Source organism: Oratosquilla oratoria, chromosome 17, assembly GCF_046742065.1.
Source record: "Oratosquilla oratoria isolate Oo_2021 chromosome 17, ASM4674206v1, whole genome shotgun sequence".
Classification (NCBI taxonomy): Eukaryota; Metazoa; Arthropoda; class Malacostraca; order Stomatopoda; family Squillidae; genus Oratosquilla; species Oratosquilla oratoria.
This window is the reverse complement of record NC_134793.1, coordinates 4415274-4437368: the sequence shown is the minus strand read 5'-3', so window position 1 is coordinate 4437368 and position 22095 is coordinate 4415274. Positions and strand designations below refer to the sequence as shown.

The window sequence follows — 22095 nt, the reverse complement described above, 5'->3', positions numbered from 1 at the left end:
ACCTCACCCCCATTCCACCTCATGCAATCACAACATCATCCATATACAACCATTCTCCATTCACCCGTCTTCTGTCCTCTCCCGTCCTTCCTCAACAGACATTCCCCTCTTCCCCAAAGCCCCCTTCACCCCATCCATCCATCTCATCCTAGGACGTCCCCTCATGTTCACTCCCTCCACATCTGCCTTCCATACCTCTTTTACTAGTCTCTCTTCACTCATTCTTTCCATGTGTCCAAACCATCCTAATACTCTTTCATCAACCCTATCTCCCAGCTCCTTTTCCACCCCTGTTCTCCTCCTCATTTCTAACTCTATCTAGCCTAGTAACCCCCATCATACTTCTCAGACACCTCATCTCAAACACATTCAAACTCCTTCTCTCTTCTTCTCTTATGTTCCATGTTTCTGCCCCATACAGTGCTGTTGGCACAATCACTCCTTCATACAGTCTCCTCTTAGCATCCATTCCCAAATGTCTATTCCTCATTACACTCTTTAATCCACCAAGGCATTTACTCGCTTCTCTCAATCTACATTCTACCTTCACCTTTTCCTGCCACATTTGCACCCTAGTATCTAAAACTATCCACTTCCTCCAGTCGCTCTCCCTTAATGCTCACTTCCAGTCTACTGCCACTTTCACCCCTTGTACATCTCATCACCTTACTTTTACCCACATTTATCTTTAGCTTTCTTCTATCACATACTCTCCCAAACTCTGCCACCAACTTCCTCAGTCCCTCCTCCGATCCTGCCACAAGCGCAGTGTCATCTGCAAACAACAGCTGGCTCACCTCCCACTTTTCTCCATTTTCTTTAACCATCTCCAATCCCTTGCCCACTACCCTTGCATTTACCTCTCGCACCACCCCATCCATGTATAAGTTGAACAGCCAGGGCGACATAACGCATCCTTGACGAAGTCCCACCTTTACCTCAAACCACTCACTCTCTCCATTTCCAATCCTGACACAAGCTCTACTACTCTCATAAAAACTCTTGACAGCTCCTAGAAGCTTTCCTCCTATCCCGTATATCTTCATAACCTCCCACAGTGCCTTTCTGTCTACCCTATCATAAGCCTTTTCCAGATCCATAAAAGCCCAAAAACCATCCTTCCCCTTTCCTGTAGCTTTCTCACATATCTGTCTTACCACAAAGATCTGATTTACACAACCTCTACTTGTCCTAAATCCACACTGTTCCTCACCAATTACTCCCTCTGTTCCTCTCCTAATCCTCTCAATCAAGATCCTCCCATAAGCCTTACCAACTACACTTAACAAGCTAATCCCTCTGAAACTACTACATTCACACTTGTCCCCTTTTCCCTTGTAAAGAGGAACTATACAGGCACTCCTCCAGTCCTCCGGCACTCTACCCTCTCTCCAGCAAACATTAAATAACCTCACCAGCCAGTCCACCATCACTGTACCTCCCTTTTTCAGACATTCCGCATGGCATCCATCCAGACCAGGTGCCTTACCTGCTTTTATCATCTTAACAACTGCCTTCACCTCATCCTTCCTTATTTCTCCTCACTCGCATTTTCTTAGCATTTCCCACTGCAGCTATCTTTCCCTCCCTATCCTCCTTCACATTTAGTAACTCCCTAAAATATTCTGCCCATCTTCCCCATACTGCCTTCTCCTCCATTATCATCTCTCCATCTGCACCTTTTACCTTTTCTTCTCTACTTGATTCGCCTCCTCTTCCTCTCTTAATTTCTTTCCAAAACATATTTTTATTACTTTCAAAATTTTCTGTCATACTCTTACCCTATTTCACATCTGCTCTCCTCTTTGCCTCCTTTACCTTTTGCTTTACTTCTCTTTTCTTTGTACCTCTCATATGACTCCCTCGTCCTATTTTGTAACCAATCTGTCAAAGCTCGCTTCTTCTCTTCTACAACCTTCTTTGTTTCCTCATCCCACCATTCACTACCCTTTCTTCTATTTCCCCCTGTGATATAGCATTAGAAAATGAAATATTTTGTTAATTACGATACATGAACATGAAAATATACTAATAAATGAAGTCGCTAGTATAGGATTGGGACGCCATCTTGTTGTTTGTCAAGTGATTGTTGTCTGCCAAGTCCAGTCGAAATGTCAGTTACATGATGGCCATCACTTTGTGCACAGGTTGTTCTCCCACTCCAAGTGATGTTAACATGCAGTGTTATACTCATCATGCTATTGATCACTTGGAAAACTTTGTTGAACCAGGGGACCAGGAGGTACATACTCAAACTATTGAGTTCTTTTGGCGTGACATAAAAGAGTGGGTATTGAGGTCTGGTGTGTGCTCTTGGTACTTCCGCCGGTACTTCGCAAGGTATATATTCTTGAAGGAATGCTATGGAGCTGAAATCCATGCATTCTTTCAAGCTATGAGAAACCTTTATACCCTGCAATCACAAAGTGATTGAACAGGCTGCCAACATCCGTCACGACTACGATCCAGATGACCTTTAAATTACAGGTACCGATTTACTAAATACAGGTTAGGTTGGAATAGACAAATTTATCATCCATTCATTTCTTTGATGTTGGCATCTATCAAAACAACCATGGTATACCATTTGTTCGGTGTGACTTCGTTAGTTACAAAACCTGTATTAGCAACTTTTTTGTTTTTCATTTCTGCTAGCTAGGTCAACATGAAAATGGAATTCCTGATATTTGAGCTGAAGTAGTTCTCATGGGATGCAAAAAGTCGCTATGAGTATAATGCAATTTGAATTATCCATCTAGCTGTCCTAGTTCTCGAGATATTGCATTTTGAATGGAATTAAATCGGGCCTATTTTGTCCCCGGAAATCGGGCCGAAACGTGCGGTCTGACTAATCGTCGATCGAACGTAAACAATGACGGTTTTTACTGACAGGCACAATTTTATATAAAAATTTAGCATATGGTTGCATTATTTGACCTATTTTCTTTAAGATGTGTGATTTCCATGTAACTTGATCATAGAATTACGTTTTTATCCTCTGCAAAATTACCCACCACAGCTACGAATACCGTCAAATTACATGAAAATCACACATTTTAAAGAAAATAGTTTGAATAATTCAACTATATGCAAGCTATTACACTAATAACACAACAGTAACAAACTTAATAGTGTAGTTTGATCCATACCACCAGTGATCATAGATAGCGGTCATGACGAATCGTAGCTGTGGTCCGTAATATTACGGAGGATAAAAACGTAACTTCTCTTTGATCAAATTACATGAAAATCACACATTTTAAAGAAAATAGCTCAAATAATTCAACTATAAGTCTATTACACTAATAACATAATAGTAAGAAACTTAATAGAGTGAAGTTTGATCCATACCACCATACGATGGCGGGATGGATGTTGATGTTGATGTTATCCGATAATCCGACCCGATAGAAAAAAAACAACTAATTAAAACCACCGATTTCTCCGCTCTACCGTAACACGCTGCCTTTATTTTGGTATTAGAATAATCTGCGATACTAGTAGTTTTTCTTTATTATGGTCAGTTGCCACAACCCTAAATATGTCAGCTCATTTTTTACGTTGAAACATATACCAATTTTCGATTTACTGCTGAATGCAGGCCGCCATGTTTATCTTATGTTTTTATTGACCGACATGTAACTGATGATGTGAATGTTTAAAATTTACTACGATCGTAGTAAATACACTCACACAACATTTTTATTAATTAAATTTCCCGCAGTATGTAAATTTGGCCGTTTGAATGGCGTGCGCATAAAATGACGCGCTATTGTGCTTGTCATCGACGGTGGCGCCTCTGGTGGTGTTTGACCTACCTATTTCTGCCAAGAAAACTACATAAGTTGATATATTATAATTCACAAAATTAATATTTAATCTTCTATTGCTATATCGTGTAGTTGTGCACAACTAAAATTTTACCTAAATGTGCCTACTCTAACCCATGAAAAAAAAAAAAAAAAAAAATTATAGCATTACACTACCATACCCTCACTCCATGTGTCTGAACATTTGACGCTGCTTTCGCCTCACTCCATGTGTCTCTTTCGGTCTGTTCAGACGTGCCCCTGTTCTGACACCATGTGCTCTTGGCATGGGTCCCAGACATAGTTCAGCCTCAGCAAAGACAAATATTAGTAGAAAAGATGAGCCAGAAGTGTTGACATTAACAGAAAAAAATAGTGATATTGGACAAACTCCATAGTAGCATAAGTTTCACAGTGTGTGGCTGTGTTTACAGTATCAGCGAGTCCAAATTGCATTTGTGATAGACTCCTGATGTTATGAAAATAAAATTCAAGTAAATTTTTAGAAGTGCACATTTATGCAATATAGCAATAGAAAATTAAATAATAATTTTGTATATTATAATTTATCAATGTAACATGTCATTCTTGGCAGAAATCAATAAAAGAAAACGAACAAATATAGCCGCTTCGGTTGCTTGAGACACCATTTTTGTGTTGGTAGAGAGCCAAGAAATTAAAGTATGATAATTTCATCTATTCTAACCTAACCTGCATTTAGTAATGCAATACCTATAATTCTAGAGGTCATCAGGGTTGTTGTCACCCCTGACCTCCAAATCTATCAAAACAAAGATGGTGTCTAAAGGAGTTGATGTGACTTCATTCATTTCTGTATCATTTTAGCAACATTCTCTGATAATGATTTTCACCAGGAAAAATATTGATTACAGTGATGTATTATAATTTACAAAATTAATTTTTCACTTTCTAGCGCTATACTGTGTAGGTGTGCACTTCTTAAAAAATACTTATTTTGGAGTCTTCAGTTTTTCCTTTAGTGTACTACATATCAAACAATATTATAATAATAATGTTTAATAGCAAAATAATAATAATGAGCAAATATCAGCATATTTGTGGAAGATATCTACATAAGAGAGTATTCGCAGGGATATCAGAAATGTAACCCCCACAAATAACGGGTCTCACTAATTGCCGAACAAACCCGAACAAAACAACAAAACCCAAACAAGGATGGGTTTTGCTCAAATGCACACTTCTATATATATATGGTTGCATTATTTGAACTATTTTCTTTAAAATGTGTGATTTCCATGTAATATGATCAAAGAGAAGTTACGTTTTTATCCTCTGCAATTTTACCGACCCCAGCTACGATTCGTCCAGCCCGCCGTCTATGATCACTGGTGGTATGGATCAAACTACACTCTTTTAAGTTTCTTACTGTTGTGTTATTAGTATAATAGACTGCATATAGTTGAATTATTTGAACTCTTTTCTTTAAAATGTGTGATTTTCATGTAATTTAACACATACATACATATACCAAGGCTTTTTCCCCCTTACAAGGGAGGTAGCCAAAAAGGGAAAGGCATAAAAACACTCCCACCCATTTCATCCCTAAATACACTCCCCACCCTCCCTCTCATCTGAGCACCTCCTGAATGACGGGTCATCCCTCCACCTTGCCCACCGCCCTGGGTCAGAAGCAATGTCGCAAGACACAGTACATCCATAGCAAGGCCGCTTCATTTAATCGGCGACCCCCCCTCTCCATCCCCCCTTGCATATAAGGAGGGGACGGGGAGAAATCCCTTCGGGCTGCGTCAGAATTTGCTCACACATACTACCTCACCGCCCACCCCCGCCCATTCCTCCTCATGCAATCACATCATCCATATACAACCATTCTCCACTCACCTCTGTCTTCCGTCCTCTCCCTTCCTTCCTCAACAGACATTCCCCTCTTCCCCAAAGCCCCCTTCACCCCATCCATCCACCTCATCCTAGGACGTCTCCTCATGTTCACTCTCTCCACATCTGCCTTCCATACCTCTTTTACTAGTCTTTCTTCACTCATTCTTTCCATGTGTCCAAATCATCCTAATATTCTTTCATCAACCCTATCTCCCAGCTCCTTTTTCACCCCTGTTCTCCTCCTCACCTCCTTATTTCTCACTCTATCCAGCAGTAAGAAACAGTAAGAAACTTAAAAGAGTGTAGTTTGATCCATACCACCAGTGATCATAGACGGCGGGCTGGACGAATCGTAGCTGGGGTCGGTAAAATTGCAGAGGATAAAAACGTAACTTCTCTTTGATCATATTACATGGAAATCACACATTTTAAAGAAAATAGTTCAAATAATGCAACCATATATATATATAGAAGTGTGCATTTGAGCAAAACCCGTCCTTGTTTGGGTTTTGTTGTTTTGTTCGGCTTTTCTCGGTTTTGTTCGGTTTGTTCGGCAATTAGTGAGACCGCAAATAACAAGGTTACAAGGGATTGCTGTAGATGGGCCAAGTTGGTGATGGGCTGAGCGGACCTTACACCAACTACACTGATTTCAGACCATGTCAACTCATATTAGCTGCTCAGTTCCTTGGAGATTTTGGACCAAATCTAGAAAGTGTCAGACTGAAGTGAGGGCATTCTGTTTAGAACATGAACCAAGAGACAGGGAGACATCATCACTGGTACTGTCCTCATGTCACAGCAATGTATGATATACATTCATTCAACTACCATGAATATATTTCAAGACTCAAAAAAGCAAATTGGTTGATGGAAGGCAAAAAATTAACTTCTAATATTGAGAATTGACTACAATATAAAGTTAAGTACAGGAAAAATTATTCCAGGAATAATAAATCATTGTTATGAATTGTTAAATTGTCTAATAACTTTCTAGTATAATTAGTTACAATACTTATTGTTTGAAAATTATTTATGCGAATAAATTTTAAAGAATGAAAGCATCTTATATTTGTACTTTCAGATAAACGCGAGTCTAACGGCCTCCTCGTCATGATGCAATCCCGGTATCTCACATATTTTGCACCAAATTTAATAGAATACTGAATGAACAGGTTCCAAAACATCAAAAGCACAGCTGAGTTATGCTAATGCACTTACTTCATGACTAACAATGACTAACTAAAACAAAATTTCACATGCTGTCTCAATTGTAAACATTCAATGCTTGGTTTGACTCGGTCACGGGTGGGCAGCGGCTCTGTCACATTCTGCCGTAAATTACCTGTATTTGTTCTGAGTTTTTCATTTTCTATCCTTAAAGATGTGACTTCCTTAATCTTAATTTCCCATCGATCTTGTAATTTTGTTAGAACGGTTGCTGGAATGTTTTTCTTCTGCTCTAAAGTTATTTGATCGAATAAATTGTCCTCCGCGCCCAACGCCATGATTGTTATTGTTGATTCGACTACCCATAATGCATTGTGCCGGATTTCGCTTACGTTTTACAGATGCATGAGTTATAACATCACTAGGATTTTGTATTTTACCCCTCAGCAAATATGCCATATTTTCATAGTTTGCAATTAATACTTTAAGTTACATTACTAGGAAAACATTATTTGTATTTAATATTTGCATATAAATATTCTTAACTGATAGATGGGTTTTAGTATCTGCATTTTCATGTAATCAGGAAAGACTCAGTTTCCAGTAGCAATGATCGCTTGGAATTAATTTATTTTTCAATCCGGCTGCATTATATTTCAATTCATGCTAGATGGAGGGTGAAATATAAATATAAACAAAATCGAAATTTAATATAGATATATTTTGTGAAATGAAAAATTGAATAAATACATGGAATAAAGCCAAAACATTCTGCACAAGAGTATTGTTTACATACCTCTTCAGGGAAATATTCACTGGAATATGGATGAGGTTAAAGTGTGAAAAGGTTGAAAAATATCTGTGTAAGTTTGTTGATAAATAATATTGATTGCAGTTACGGTTATGTGATATTTGTTATGATACAAAGCTGTAGAATTATGTTTTAGTCAGAGAAATACTAGGAGCACCATACAACCAAATAATATATTGAATTGGCCTTATTATTGGTCTTGGAAAGGATCTTATTGTAGTTTTAGAGGCATGACACAGCATTGATGAAACCTTATCAGTTCCCTATAAGTATTTGAACGCTTCTGGTGTCTCATGTTGTTGATATTTGGCTTAGGACAAGATCCCTAGGACATTTGAGCCAGGGTCAGGTGCCAGTTCTTGCCAGAGGCAGAGGAAATTAGATTAGACCCCCACACAGATAATGGGGACTGTCATTACATATAATTGATGCAACCAAATGTATATACACTTACACTTAAATACACTTAAGTAGATATCATAATCCAATTGTCGACGACTCTATTCTGTGATCACTTGATAGTGATCCATGTTTTAGCTGTCACTGTGGTTAGGTACATGCAAATCCGCAGGCAACACCTCCATCGTGGAGGTAATGTTTACATCACTATCTTTTGTGACCCATTCAAACGTGTATGCCGCGGAATGAATGCCTGAAGCATTCAGCGCATGCGGAAAATTTCTAAATTGTCTTGCTGTTTTTGAAATGTATGCTCAGTTCTTGAAGACTATACTAATTTTTACCGATTTAAATGCAGATTTTGATATTAGCCGAGGCAAATTAGTTTTCCAAGTAAAAGTTTAAAGGTAAGAAATTAATGTATGAAATATTTAATGTAATAATAATGTTTTTTAGCCTCTTTTCTCCCGAATATGAGCAACTTTGAAATTGTTGGTAATGACGCGGCTGTGCATTTGCTGTTGAAAAATTCGCATTGCCTGGTATCTGGTCGTTTTGCTACGTGGCCAGTTTGCTACCAACCATTTCGCTACATTGTTTGGTTGTTACAGTATATTGTTTCGTTACATTGTTTGGTCATTTTGCTACACAGTTTTTCGCATTTGTGATCTGAATGTGACGATGTGTGCAGGCTTATTAAGTAATTTTGTAGATGACAGTAGAATGTCATGTGCATGAAACGAATGGGTATTCTAATAGTAATGTGCATGATAAGTTACTGTTTCATAATTATCTGCCGGATAATCTGCCTGATGATTGCATAAAACAAGGTCCGATAAAAACTGTTTTATCTCACCAAATTGCCTCAGGCAAATTCTTCTGTTGCCTACAAAGTTACTTCATAAACCTGCACACATCGTATTTTTTATCATATTTGGATCACAAATGTGGAAAAAAGTGTAGCGAAACAACTGAACAATGTAATGAAACAACCGGAACAATGTATCAAAATAAATGAACAATGTAGAGAAATGGTTGGTAGAGAAATGCCTACTCAACATATTGAGATTCTCAAAGGATTACAAAGGCAGAGCATGCCGACAGGAGACCTTTTGGTCAATATCTAGGTCAGATGCGAAAAAAAATCATAATAATAATAAAATGATAAATAAAAACTATAATAATGTAAATAACAAATAAAATACATAAATAAATGCATAGGTATAGTTAAATAATAAACAAACAGGTAAATAGTAAATAATAATAAATTGACATATACATACATACATATACCAAGGCTTTTTTCCCCCTTACCAGGGGGGTAGCCAAAAAGGACAAGGCACAAAAACATTCCCACCCATTTCATCCCCGAAAACACTCCACACCCCTCCACCTTCCCTCCCATCTTAGCACCTCCTAGATGACGGGTCATCCCTGCACCCTGTCCACTGCCCTGGGTCAGAAGCAGTGTCACAGGACACAGCACATCCACAGCAAGGCCGCTTCATTAAATCGGCGACCCCCCCCCCTCTCCGTCCCCCCATATAAAGGAGAGGACGGGGAGAAATCCCTTCGGGCTGCGTCAAAAATTTTTGCTCACACACACTACCACACCCCCATTCCCCCATCCAATCCACCTCATGCATCACAACATTTTCCATATACAACCATTCTCCATTCAGCCCTTGACATATAACTAATAATAAATGAAAATCAAACAGACAAATGATAACAAAACAAAAACAAATAATATAAAATAAATTATAATCATTACAGCATCTTGCTTAGGTATTTATCTAAATGATTCTTAAAGCTTCAAACTGAACTACATTGCACTACCTGTGCAGGAAGTTTATTCCATTCATTAACTACACGGTTGGCAAAGTTGTTTCTACCTACTTCCAAATTGAATCTATTTCCGGACAGTTTGAGACCATTGTTTCTTGTCTGATTCTCATTCAATGTCACTTTTGATGTTGTCAATTCCCTTTAGAATCTTAAAGACCTGTATCAAGTCACCTCTGAGTCTAAGCTTTTTTAGGGAAAACAGATTCATATGTTATAGTCGATTTTCGTATGATTTATTTTTGATATTTGGAATCAGTTTTGCAGCTCGCCGTTGTACTTTTTCCAGTCTGTCAATGTCTTTAATGAGATTCGGTGACCATACGGAAACAGCATATTCCAAATGTGGACGAACTAACGATTTATATAGCTTGTTAATGAGTGATGGATTTTTGAAATCAAAAGATTGTGCAATCAGTCCTAGAATCTTATTTGCTTTCTCAGAGGCTGAAATACAGTGCTTGGATGATTTGAGGTCATTACTGATAATTACGCCGAGATCTTTTTCACTATCTACTTTTGTTGACGAATTTCCAAATAACTTGTAATCGTACTTACTGTTATTTTTACCTATGTGCATTACCTTGCATTTACTTGTGTTAAATTTCATTAGCCACTTTTCAGACCATTGCTATAATTTATCTAAATCTTCTTGAATATCTAATTGGTTTAAGTGATCATTTGCCATTCCGCACAGTTTTGTATCATCAGCAAATTTGGAGACAGTAGATTTTAGTCCATGGTCTATATCATTTATATATACTATGAATAGAAGTGGCCCAAGAACGGAACCCTGAGGAACTCCACTTGTAACATTTTTCCATCAAGAAGTTTTTCCATTTAAAACAACTCTCTGTTTTCGACCATTCAACCAATTACTAGTCCAACCTAATAGGCTACCATTTATTCCATGTAAAGCTAATTTAGTAAGTAGTCTTTCGTGTGGGACGGTATCAAAAGCTTTTGCAAAGTCTAGATATATTAAATCTATATTGTGTCTTTTGTCATAATTCGAGATAACTGTATTGTAGAATTCGAGTAAGTTAGTTACGCAAGAACGTTTCCGTCTGAAACCATGCTGGCTATCATTTATCAAACGGTTACTTTCTAAATGATGTTCAGTAGCATCTCTGATGATAGTTTCCATTATTTTTCCTACGATTGAAGTCAAACTTATAGGCCTATGGTTATTTGGTTTCTTTTTGTCACCTTTTTTGAATATGGGAGTAACGTTAGCTAGCTTCCATTCTCTTGTGACATCTCCGGATATGATGGATTTCTTGAAAATAACTTCTAATGGAACAACAATCTCATTTTTCATTTCCTTTAAGATTCTTGGATGCCAACTGTCAGGCCCTGGTGTTTTATTAACTTTGAGTTTATCTATACACCTTTTATTTTTTCTTTTGTTATATTTACCGTAGTGAATAAGTTTACCCTAGACTTTTCACAGGTTTCAGTTTGGAGTTCACTTTGAGGTATTCGTTTACGAATACCGAGCTAAAATATTTGTTTAAGATATTACACATTCCTTCATTTGAATATTCAGGTTGACCGTCAGCAGATAATAGTGGACCAATCTGATTCCTAACAACCTTTTTATCTCTAATGTAACTATAGAATTCTTTGGGATTCTCTTTGGACTTATCAGCGATGTTCATTTCATATCGTCGTTTTCTTTTTCTTATTGTCTTTTTTAAATCTCTCTGTATTGATACATAACTTTCATAGTCATTAGATGCACCCGACCACTTATATTTCTTATAAGCCCGTCTCTTTTTAGCAATACTTTTTTCAGTTTCTTTGTCGAGCCTGATTTGGGGGACGTCTGTCCTTAAAAGGAATGTAAGTTTGAATCATCTTAGTGAGCGTATTTTGAAAAATTTCGCACATCTGATCTACAGGTCTTTCGTTTAATTTTGTCTCCCAATCTGTAAGCTGAAGCTCCTGACGTAGTCCTATGAACTGAGCTTTACTGAAATTGGGTGTTTTAGAAACACAAGCATCTATTCTAAAAAAATTTAGGAGTTTGAATCTAAGTTGTGATCGCTATTTGCAACAGATTCACCGACTTCTACATCAGTTACCATGCTTTCGCGGCTAGTGATCAATAGATCGAGTAAGTTTCCATATCTTGTGGGCTCTTTTATATGCTGAATTAAGTAATTGTCACCAAGAAAATCAATCAAGCGACTACCTATATGGCCATGTTCAAGGGTCATCCAATCAATGTCTGATACTTACGTTTAAGTATGTAAAGGGTGTTGTTGACAAATAATACTTATATCATTATGGTATGAATTTTGACCCATAAAACCTTCACATGCCAAGTTGCATGTCAATTGGGCCAGCAGTTTGGATTTTATGGATGATTATCTCTAAATTGACAATAGTTGCCATGGCAACATGATAGGTGTTAGTAAGAATAGTATAAAAGGAAGGCCCTACATTGTTTTTGACATGCTCAGGTGATTTGTTGACCCATAAAACCTTCACATGCCAAGTTGCATGTCAATTGGGCCAGCGGTTTGGATTTTATGGATGATTATCTCTAAATTGACAATAGTTGCCATGGCAACATGATAGGTGTTAATAAGAATAGTACAGATGGAAGGTTCTGCATTGTTTTTGACATGGTCAGGTAATTTGTTGACCCATAAAACCTTCACATGCCAAGTTGCATGTCAATTGGGTCAGTGATTTGGATTTTACTGATGATCATCTCTAAATTGACAACTTGATAGTTGCCATGAAAAGGCAAATTTGGTATGATGGAGACATTCCACATTGTTTTTGACATACTTAGGTGATTTGTTGACCCATAAAACTCTAGTATTCCAATTTTCAATAAAATTGGACCAGTGATTTATAGTTTATGTGTATTTCTTTACCAAAATCTTTACACATTACCACCCTTAATTCTAACTCTACTATGCCAAAAAAAGTCAAGATGGCTACCAGTTTTAATGTTATTTTGCATATTATGTCATAACTCATGTTCTATATGACCTACCTAGAATAGTGGTTTTGGTGTGTATATCTACATTTACAGGAATCAGATAGAGAACACTGTTGGAATTGTATCTAGTACTTAGAATATCATAACCATCACCTACTGCCCCATGTTGGGAATTTCCATCCAGTGATACAACTATTTTTAGATACAGCACCCTGTAGCCACAGGGTACACAGTGACCTGATTGCTAGTATCCTTTACACAAGGAATAAGGACAAAGGTCATGTCACACTCACAGGAAACATGACAAGTGGTAACAAATATGTATCATTGTGATGATATTTGTTTTTAAGGAATTGGCTTTCATTAATTCTTAATATACAATTATATTAGTATAATTCTTCTTTTCCTGTTGACATTTCCCATTTTCATATGGGGTCGCCGTTCCTCACTAGTCGTCTCCACTGGTTTCAGTCCATCTCCTGCTCCTCCTTCAGCTGTTTCTTCTTAAGGTCCTCTCTCAGTCTGTCCTTCCAGCACAGCTTGGGTCTCCCTCGCCTGCGTCTGCCCTGTACCTCCATCTCCATCACTCTCCTTCCCATGTAGTCTTCATCTCTTCTCTTTACATGGCCAAACCAATGTAGTCTCCTTTTTTTCTGTGCTTTCACCAACACCTCCACTACTTTCACAGGTACTACAGATCCTATCATTCTATTCTATCCAACCTCGTCACCCCACAATTTAATATAAGCTTTATTCTTAGTTTTGTGTAGCAACATAACAGTAGTATTGTTATTTCTTTTTAGGATGAGGTACTCCTGATCTCTCCTTCTGCTACATGTAAACCTAAGCCAATCAATCTAAAGGTGTGTATCCTATGCCAGAAGAAGAAGAAGTAGTGATCAGAGTACCTTTCCAGTGGTGAGATTGGCCGTGATGTTATTGTTTCACATGCCAAACAAACAGACAGTGATGACATTTGAGTTACTAGGATACTTCAATTGACTGTGCAAGAACAGGATACTATGAATTACCACACCTCATCTTGCTAGGCATTTTCAAAGGGATATAGCTAACATTGGCAACATAACTCAGCCATTAGAACAAACAGAATCATCTCAGCAAGGCTGTATTAATGATATGGCTGAATGATGTAGTAAGAGATTAAAGTTCATTGTAACTAAAAATGTCCGTATATTTTGTGGTGCTGATTGGAAGACAGTTAAACAGAAGAAAATGCACACATTGTTCATAATCTGTAAAAAACCAATGGCCCAAAAACTACGAAGTGCAGCCATGTTGTTCAAGGACCATGAAATAGCAGGAATGGAGGAAGTAGATGATGTTTTTACAGCTCATATCCAGTATCATGACCACTGTTGTAAAAACTATTTCAAAAAATTGAATGCTATAGTACTGAAAAATAAGACAAATTAAAGATGTTAAAAATCACCACAGGCATGGATTGTATTAGCTGGATGTGCATCTCCATTCCCTTGGCTTAACTGCACTCATGAGAAAGCAGATGACAGGATGATGTTCCATGTGCAGGACATTCTAACTCATTGGAAAGGACCTACATCCCTGACAATGTCATCAGGTGACACTGATGTCTTTGTGTGCCTGTTATATCACATCACAGTCAGTTGAAGAGATCTAGGCCCCCCCAGGAGCTCTGGCTCATCTGGAACTCAGGAGTGAAAATACCAATATTACCACTCCATGATATTTGCACAGCACTGAGAGGTAAGCTTACCTGACCCTATGACAGAAGGGAGTAAATACAAGCCATTTGAAAAACTTTATGTAAAGGTATGTGATAAATCTCTACCCTCTTAGGTTTATTCATTATGGTAGTCTCAAGATTTGTTAATTACTGCATTGCAGGGTGATAGTTAAGTGCTCTCTTGACTCTTTCCTCAAAACCAAATGAAGATGCATGTATCAGTAGTTGAAGTTGTCTTGTAATAGGTTTTATTTTTTTCAGCATTTGTCAATAGGGAATATTATACACTTACTGTTTTACCTTTTTATTGCAGGTTGAAACTACAGAGCAATACCTAACATCTGCTGCTTCTGCTACTGAGAAGGGTCACAAGTGTCCATTTAATCCAACAGCTCAAACTACCAAGAATGTGGGAACTGTCATCCAGTGTCAGGATTATGGAAAATGAAGATGCCTCCACCCCAAGAAAATTTTGGTTAAGAAGCAGTGGGATGAACTTAAGGCTCTCCTAGAGACCCTGCTGTACAGCTGTGGTAGTAGCTTGACCTCTGATGATGAAGAGGAGAACAGTATTAGAAATGAACCCACTGTATACATTGTAGTTTCAAAAAGATGTTAAATGACAATCAAGGATTCTACCCTTAATGCATGTACTGTGTTGAACAACATGTGAAGGTCATTCCCAAACATGGAAGGCATTGTGAAGGAGTTTACTGTCCTCTTCATCATCAGAGGTCAAGCTACTACCACAGTTGTATGGCAAGGTCTCAAGGAGAGCCTGAAGCTCATCCTGCTGCTTCTTAACCAAATTTTTCTTGGGGTGGAGACATCTTCATTTTCCACAATCCTGACACTGGATGACAGTTCCCCATTCTTGGTATTACAAACTGTTGGATTAAATGGACACTTGTGACCCTTTTCAATAGCAGAAGTAGCAGATGGTAGGTAATGCTCTGTAGTTTCAACCTGCAATAAAAAGGTAAAACAGTAAGTGTATGATACTCCCTATTGACAAATGCTGAAAATAAATAAAACCTGTTACAAGAAAATTTCAACTACTGATACACATATCTTCATTTGGTTGTGAGGAAAGAGTCAAGAGAGCACTTAACTATCCCCCTGCAATGCAGTAATTAACAAATCTTGAGATTAATGATAAATCTAAGAGGTTAGAGATTTATCACATACCTTTTCCTTTACAGAAAGTTCTTCAAATGGCTTATATTTACTCCCATCTGGTATAGGGTCAGGTAAGTGATGGATGTCATGGAAGATCTCTTGAGATAGTTGAGGATTTTTGCAAACAGTATAGGTAAGTTCATTGCACTTCAGAATACTGAACATGTAGTGATTATTCAGGAAGGCTAGGAATTTCTTAATCTGCTGCTTGGTATAATCATCAGCAGTTAATGATTCATCTATCTAGAAAACAAAATTTATGCACATGTATCACCATAAAGAAATTATCTTTACATACATACATATACCAAGGCTTTTTCCCCCTTACAAGGGAGGTAGCCAAAAAGGAAAAGGCATAAAATCATTCCCACCCATTCCATCCCTGAAAACACTCCACACCACTCCACCCTCCCTCTTATCTTAGCACCTCTTTGAGCTCTGTTTATAATTGAACTTTTTTACTTATCTTAAGTACATTCTCCCAGAGAGAATTGATCTTGTCAGTAGCAGGGTCCCTGGATTCAAAGTAGTGATCTTTTAGTTTGAGTCTCTGGATCATGGAATCCATAATTTTTCAAAAACCACTTACATTACCTATTACCTCATCCTTTCCCCCCCTGGGATTTTAGTTGAAAGCTCATATAGACTTGAGAATATTGTAATGTTTCAGGTCTTGTTCATGTTCAGCTTCATGCATGGTTCAAACACTTTGAGGATGCTTGTGATGTGTTACACTGGGTTTTTCTAGTTTTGCTGGGGTGGTGTCCTAATAGTGCACAGAAAATCTAAATCCAATTCCAAAAAGACAGCTATGAGTGACATCTTGATGAAGAGGTATGTCAGTCTATGATCAGGTCCACCATCAATATAAAGTAGCAGGAGAGGTTTGACTGGACTGAGATCTGTAAGCAAGTGTTGTAGTTCAGTTATGTGGCAAGTGGATGTGGATGGCTGGAATGCATTCTCTTTTAACATTACAAATACCCTGCTATGGTGAAAACTTTCATCTATGGTCTCTAGAATGTTGATCATCTGACAAACACTAGGGGTGAGGCTTAGATGTATGGTGACATGATCATTAACTGCCAATTTCTTCCCTCTGGAGACAATGACACTTTTATCCTGCTCCACAACTGGATTAGCCAGGTTCTCCAGCCCTAATGTTATATTTATCATCAAGGGGGTCAAAGGAAACATGATCTCTGAATTCTAGAACAAATTCCTTTTGGTATTGGAAAAGTGTAGATGCATAATGAGCATCTATGTGATGTCTGAGCTGGTGTGCTTGTATAAAAAATTTCACCTTCAACTTCCTAGTGTATCTAGTTGATGATTTAGCTGATGGATACAGAGGCCAAAACTGTAGTCTGAGCCACTGGATACTTGGGATGGATCCTTCTGAGCAGTTTTTGGTAACTTGATCACGTAAGTCTCGAACACTCATTGCTTTTGCAAGATAAGTGAAGACATCATCATTGTTTACAACATTGTGATGTCTATTGTCATTGGCAGTTTCCACAGATGAAGTTATGTATGCTTGACACTGTTTGAGAAACAGTATTGTTCAGGGTGTCCATGGTTGTGTTTTCACAAGTCCTAGATGAGTTTAGGATCCTTTTTATCAAGGATGTTACATATGTTATCATTGAATTCTGGCTGTTTAGAAATTTCTGAGAATGAACAAGATATCAAAATATCCATTAGTGAATTCCATATAAAAGTCATCCAGTGAGACATCATTTTTGGGCAAACAGCCGAACCAATCTTTCACAGGAGTAGTACAACCTTTGCAAGTGATTGTCACCACAATAAATGGTATTTTTCCACTGTATTTTGGCATGAAACTGCGAGAAACATGATTATCTTTTTGGACCCAGAAGTGTCAGCATTGCATGAGGAGAGCCAGAGAGCATGTGTCATTGTTGTTTGTCAACCTGTCAACTGATGGAGTTGTGATTACACTGATATTTTTTTACATTGTTGCATTTAGCGCACCAGGACTTCATCACACCAGTTGACGAGGTGGTAAATAATAATTTTTTAAATAAAATATAGAAAAGTAATTTGGTCTGGCATATTTTCGTAGGTGGGTGGGGACATTTTTTATTTTTTTTTTTTAATGATTTATTATTATTATTATTATTATTATTATTATTATTATTATTATTATTATTATTATTATTTATTATTATTATTATTATTATTATTATTTTTTTTTTTTTTTTTTTTTTTTTTTTTTTTTTTTTTTTTTTTTTCTTCTTATTGCCTAATGCAAGGAAACATGTCCTTTGAAGCTATTAGCAACAACAATTCTGGGTTCAAGCCCCATTTAGAGATGCTACCCTGAATTTTAAATGCTGAGTCTGATGGATTTTTTAAGAAGAAACAATTTATTAGTTCCTGATGTTGTGATCTCAAAACCAGAAGGTATGCCAGATCCTTGTATGTATGGCAAGTGTGCACACAATGTGTATCTGCTGGTAGCTGGGATCTATTGCTGCAAGTACTGCAAATGCAAGGGAGGTGAGCATTGTAAAAACCCTATCACTGTCTGACCAATGCTCATCATACTCATAAAGATATTGTTGCCCTCGAAAGTAACAAGTGTTGTTTTGTATTTTCAGTTTTTAGCATTCCATTGATCATAATACATACATTATGATTGAAAATACAATTTCTTAATATTAAATACTTGTTTTCTTATATCCCCCCTAAATTATATAGGTTTCCTAACTGGATGATTTTATGTTTGAAGTTGAGGTTTTCTTCACTGTGTCTGTTAAAGAACAATTTTGGTCGTTTTTGGTCAATTTTGACCTTGACCTTCACCCTAACTTGTTCCCTTGGCCTTCAATCATAAAACCGATGTCTCCACTGGATTCCCCACTCCCAAAACCCAAACAATGTGGTGGTTTGGACATGGAAAAAATGAGTGAAGAAGAATTAGTAAAAGAGGTGTGGAAGGCAGAGATGGAGGGAGTGAACTTGAGGGGATGGATGGATGGGGTGAAGAGGGCATTGAGCAGGAGGGGAATGCCTGTTGAGCAAAGAAGGGAGAAGGGAGGATATAGGGATGAGTGGAGAGTGGCTGTGTATAGATGATACCGTTATGGAAGCAAGGAAAGGGCAGGGGAAGATGGGGGTAGGGTGTGCTTACGTGTGAATGATATTTTGACACAGCCCAAAGCATTTTCTCCATGTTGTCTCTTGTTCTGCATGAGGGGATGGAGAGGAGGGGAGGGGTCACTGATTAAGTGAGGCAGCCTTGCTGTGGGTGTACTGTGTCTTGCTACATTGCTTCTGACCCAGAATAGTGGGCAGGATACAGGGATGACCCATCATCCATGAGGAGCTAAGATAAGAGGGAGGAAAGGGTGATGGAGGGTAGTGGAATGGGTGGGAGTAAGTATATGCCTTTGACTTGACTACCTCCCTTGTAAGGGAGAAAAAGCTCTTGGTATATAGATAGTTGTTAATTTATGGAATGCACTTCCTGAGTATGTTGTCACCTCTCCAACTATTAGTAAATTTAAGGAAAGAATCCGTGCCCCTGGGTAACTGAGCAGTGAACAAGCAGTCAGTTATTGTGATGATAGATGTGTCATGAAGGAGATATACATGTACCAAAGAAACATTATCATTAGTGATGTAGATTAATAATATTAGCACAACTTGCTCAACTGCCACTTTCACACAACAACACATACCAAATAAAAATAAACTACTATTAGTGATGTAGAAAATAAAGTGTACAAAATCTTGTAAACTGGTAAAATTGATTAGATTATCAACTTTCACACCCAAGAGGTGTTATAAAGATGGGAGTCTCTTAAAATGCCATTAAATTGAAATAGATAAGCTTATTATCTATAAAACTGACAACTACCTTTGCTAGGGTTTGGGTTCACAGTCTGGAAGATGGAATGCTTGGATGATTTGCGACCCCTTGAAGATGTTCAGTGTCCTTGGACTAAGCAAATAGCCGGACTTTCTTACCTTATTTATGCTGACCATCAGAAGTCTCAACATCTATTCTGTATAAGGCTAGCCACTAAGAGCTGACCTCATTAAATGTTGGAAAATCTTCCATAAGCAACCTATTGTCTCTCCAGCTGACCTCTTCATCACTTCTCCAGCCACCCATACTAGAGGCCACATGTGCAAAATTCTCAAATCCCATTCATCCAAGAACTGCTGACAGATTTTTCAGTGTATAAGGTATCGACCACTGGAATGCCCTTCCACTTAATGTTGTGAGCTCTCCTACTATTGAGGCATTCAAAAGGACTTGACACAGTTCTTTAGGGGACTCACTATTCATTCATGGATTGACCCATGACATTCACAATACACCACAATCACCAAGTAATTAAATGCATTCTGACCATTGCTCATATCCATAGTTCCTCAGTTGCTATATAGTGGTGGTACAGCATGCCAACAATTGTGGGCCACTTATGATTTTTTTCTTCCAACTAAACTTGAATTACTATGACTGGGGCTTGCTAACCAGGTGAGGGAGGTTATCTTGAGTAGATGTTTGCAGGGTCCTAGTAAGTGGATATTTGGGCCAGGGAGGCTACCCTGGGTGGATGTTTGAGCCAGTGTGGCTACACTTGGTGGACTTTAAAAGTGACAGGGAGGCTGATCTAAGTTTAATCCATGAAACAGTTGAATTGCCTACCCTAGAAGGGGAGCTTAGTACAAACCTAGCATTCACTACATGTCATGTTAGTTTTCTCTGAGCTATTCAATAAGTATGAAAGTAATTACATTAAAGAGAGGTAGCCAGTAAATTTGTTTGGATGGTTTTTATCTGTATGGAAGAAAATATAACCAAACCAGTGAAGGACAATTTCTGGCATTGTATTAAGAGTTTAACTAAAGTGCACTACCATGAGGACAAAGAGACCCAAGGACCCTTAGGTAACCACTAACGACAACCTCTTTGCAAACATTGAAGTACATCAGGTGAATATGTGTCATCAATACATGAACAGGACTTGATTATCTATCTGTTACCCCAGGTCTTTCTTGTAGAAAACCCAATACCCAGGTAGCTGGTAACAGCTACTGAATTGGTCCACAAGTCACATTAAGACTTCTTGAGAACCACACTTGTGCCTCCACAGTATGGTTCCCAGTAATCACTCATCACTCATCTAGTGGTGATTAAAGAGGCAAGTGAATCTAGTAATATTAAAGGATGGTTTGTCTTTCAGTCATATCTGTCATAATTATTCTTAATGCATTGACACTAGATCATGACAGCATTCTCAGAGTGAATGTTCCACTGGTTTACTATTCTTGCTCTTGATACTTCTTCCATGAGTGATCTATGAGCCTGCCAGATGGCTGTAGCCAGTTAAGTGGGATTAAATAGGTCTTGCACTGAAAACATAGACACCCTACAAACTGTACAAAATGAAGCGTTAAGAATAACAGGGTGTGCTAAACTACCCGCAATAGAACATTGGCATACAGAAACCAAAATTCTCTCCATAGAATACATGAAAATTATAGACACAGTTCTATACAAGAACTTGTTTACCCATCCCATATAACACAAGCACAACCAACTGAAAAAAAGGAAACATGCTTGCTTTCCTCATGACAGTTTACCTCTGCCTTCACTTCTCCATTACCTGCTGCATGTGGCTCTAAATACTTAAAACTATCCACTTCCTCTTGCCTCTCACCTTTAAGACTTCCATCAACTCACTGCTACCCTCACCCCTTGTACACCACATCACCTAACATTTACCCACATTTACCTTCAAGTTCCTTCTGCTGCATACCTTCCCACATTCCAACAGTAACTGCCTTAGGCCCTTTGACTCAGCCACAAGTGCAGTGTCATCAGCAAAACACAACTGGCTCTTCCACCTCCCTCCATGCTTACAAACCATCTCCAATCCTGTGCCCATCATTCTTATATTCACCTCCCATACCACCCCATCCATGTACACGTTGACATAACACAACCCTAGTGCAGCCCTATTTTCACTTCAAAGCACTCACTCTCACCATTCCCTCTATCTTGCAGGAAAAATTATGGCTCAGGCTGGTGGCTCAGAAGCAGCTGCCATTCAGGTACTGAAACGTGCTGTGGAGTTGGACCAGGCCAAGAAATTTAGTGAAGCACTGACTTGTTATGAACAGGGTATTCGACTACTGCTTGCTGTGGCAAAAGGTAAATGGCCTTATGTGTTTCTTATTATTCAGTTTTTTTTTAAACATAATAATAATTAATATTTTGTTTGGCCAAAGGTAAAGGCTTACTGTGTTTCTTAATCATCCATTTTTTTTTTTATAAGTT

General features: G+C 38.0%; 2 protein-coding genes across 7 annotated transcripts in view; one reads left to right on the top strand and one right to left on the bottom strand.

The window, feature by feature from the left end:
- Positions 1-7210, bottom strand: part of LOC143034355 (uncharacterized) — a 99786-nt gene extending 92576 nt beyond the window's left edge. For all 5 annotated transcript variants that reach the window (XM_076200298.1, XM_076200299.1, XM_076200300.1 and 2 more), the window contains exon 1: positions 7036-7210. In XM_076200298.1, the coding sequence (XP_076056413.1) occupies positions 7036-7198 (163 nt within the window). In that variant the 5' untranslated portion in view covers positions 7199-7210. The remainder of the gene's footprint in view (positions 1-7035) is intronic.
- Positions 7211-7455: 245 nt separating this feature from the next.
- The window catches only part of LOC143034354 (MIT domain-containing protein 1-like), a 30249-nt gene continuing 15609 nt past the window's right edge, over positions 7456-22095 (top strand). Inside the window, exons 1-2 of one of the 2 annotated variants that reach the window (XM_076200297.1) lie at positions 7456-7707; positions 21823-21969. In XM_076200297.1, the coding sequence (XP_076056412.1) occupies positions 21831-21969 (139 nt within the window). In that variant the 5' untranslated portion in view covers positions 7456-7707; positions 21823-21830. Of the gene's footprint in view, positions 7724-21822; positions 21970-22095 lie in introns of both variants that reach the window. The other variant, XM_076200296.1, reaches the window with a different exon arrangement.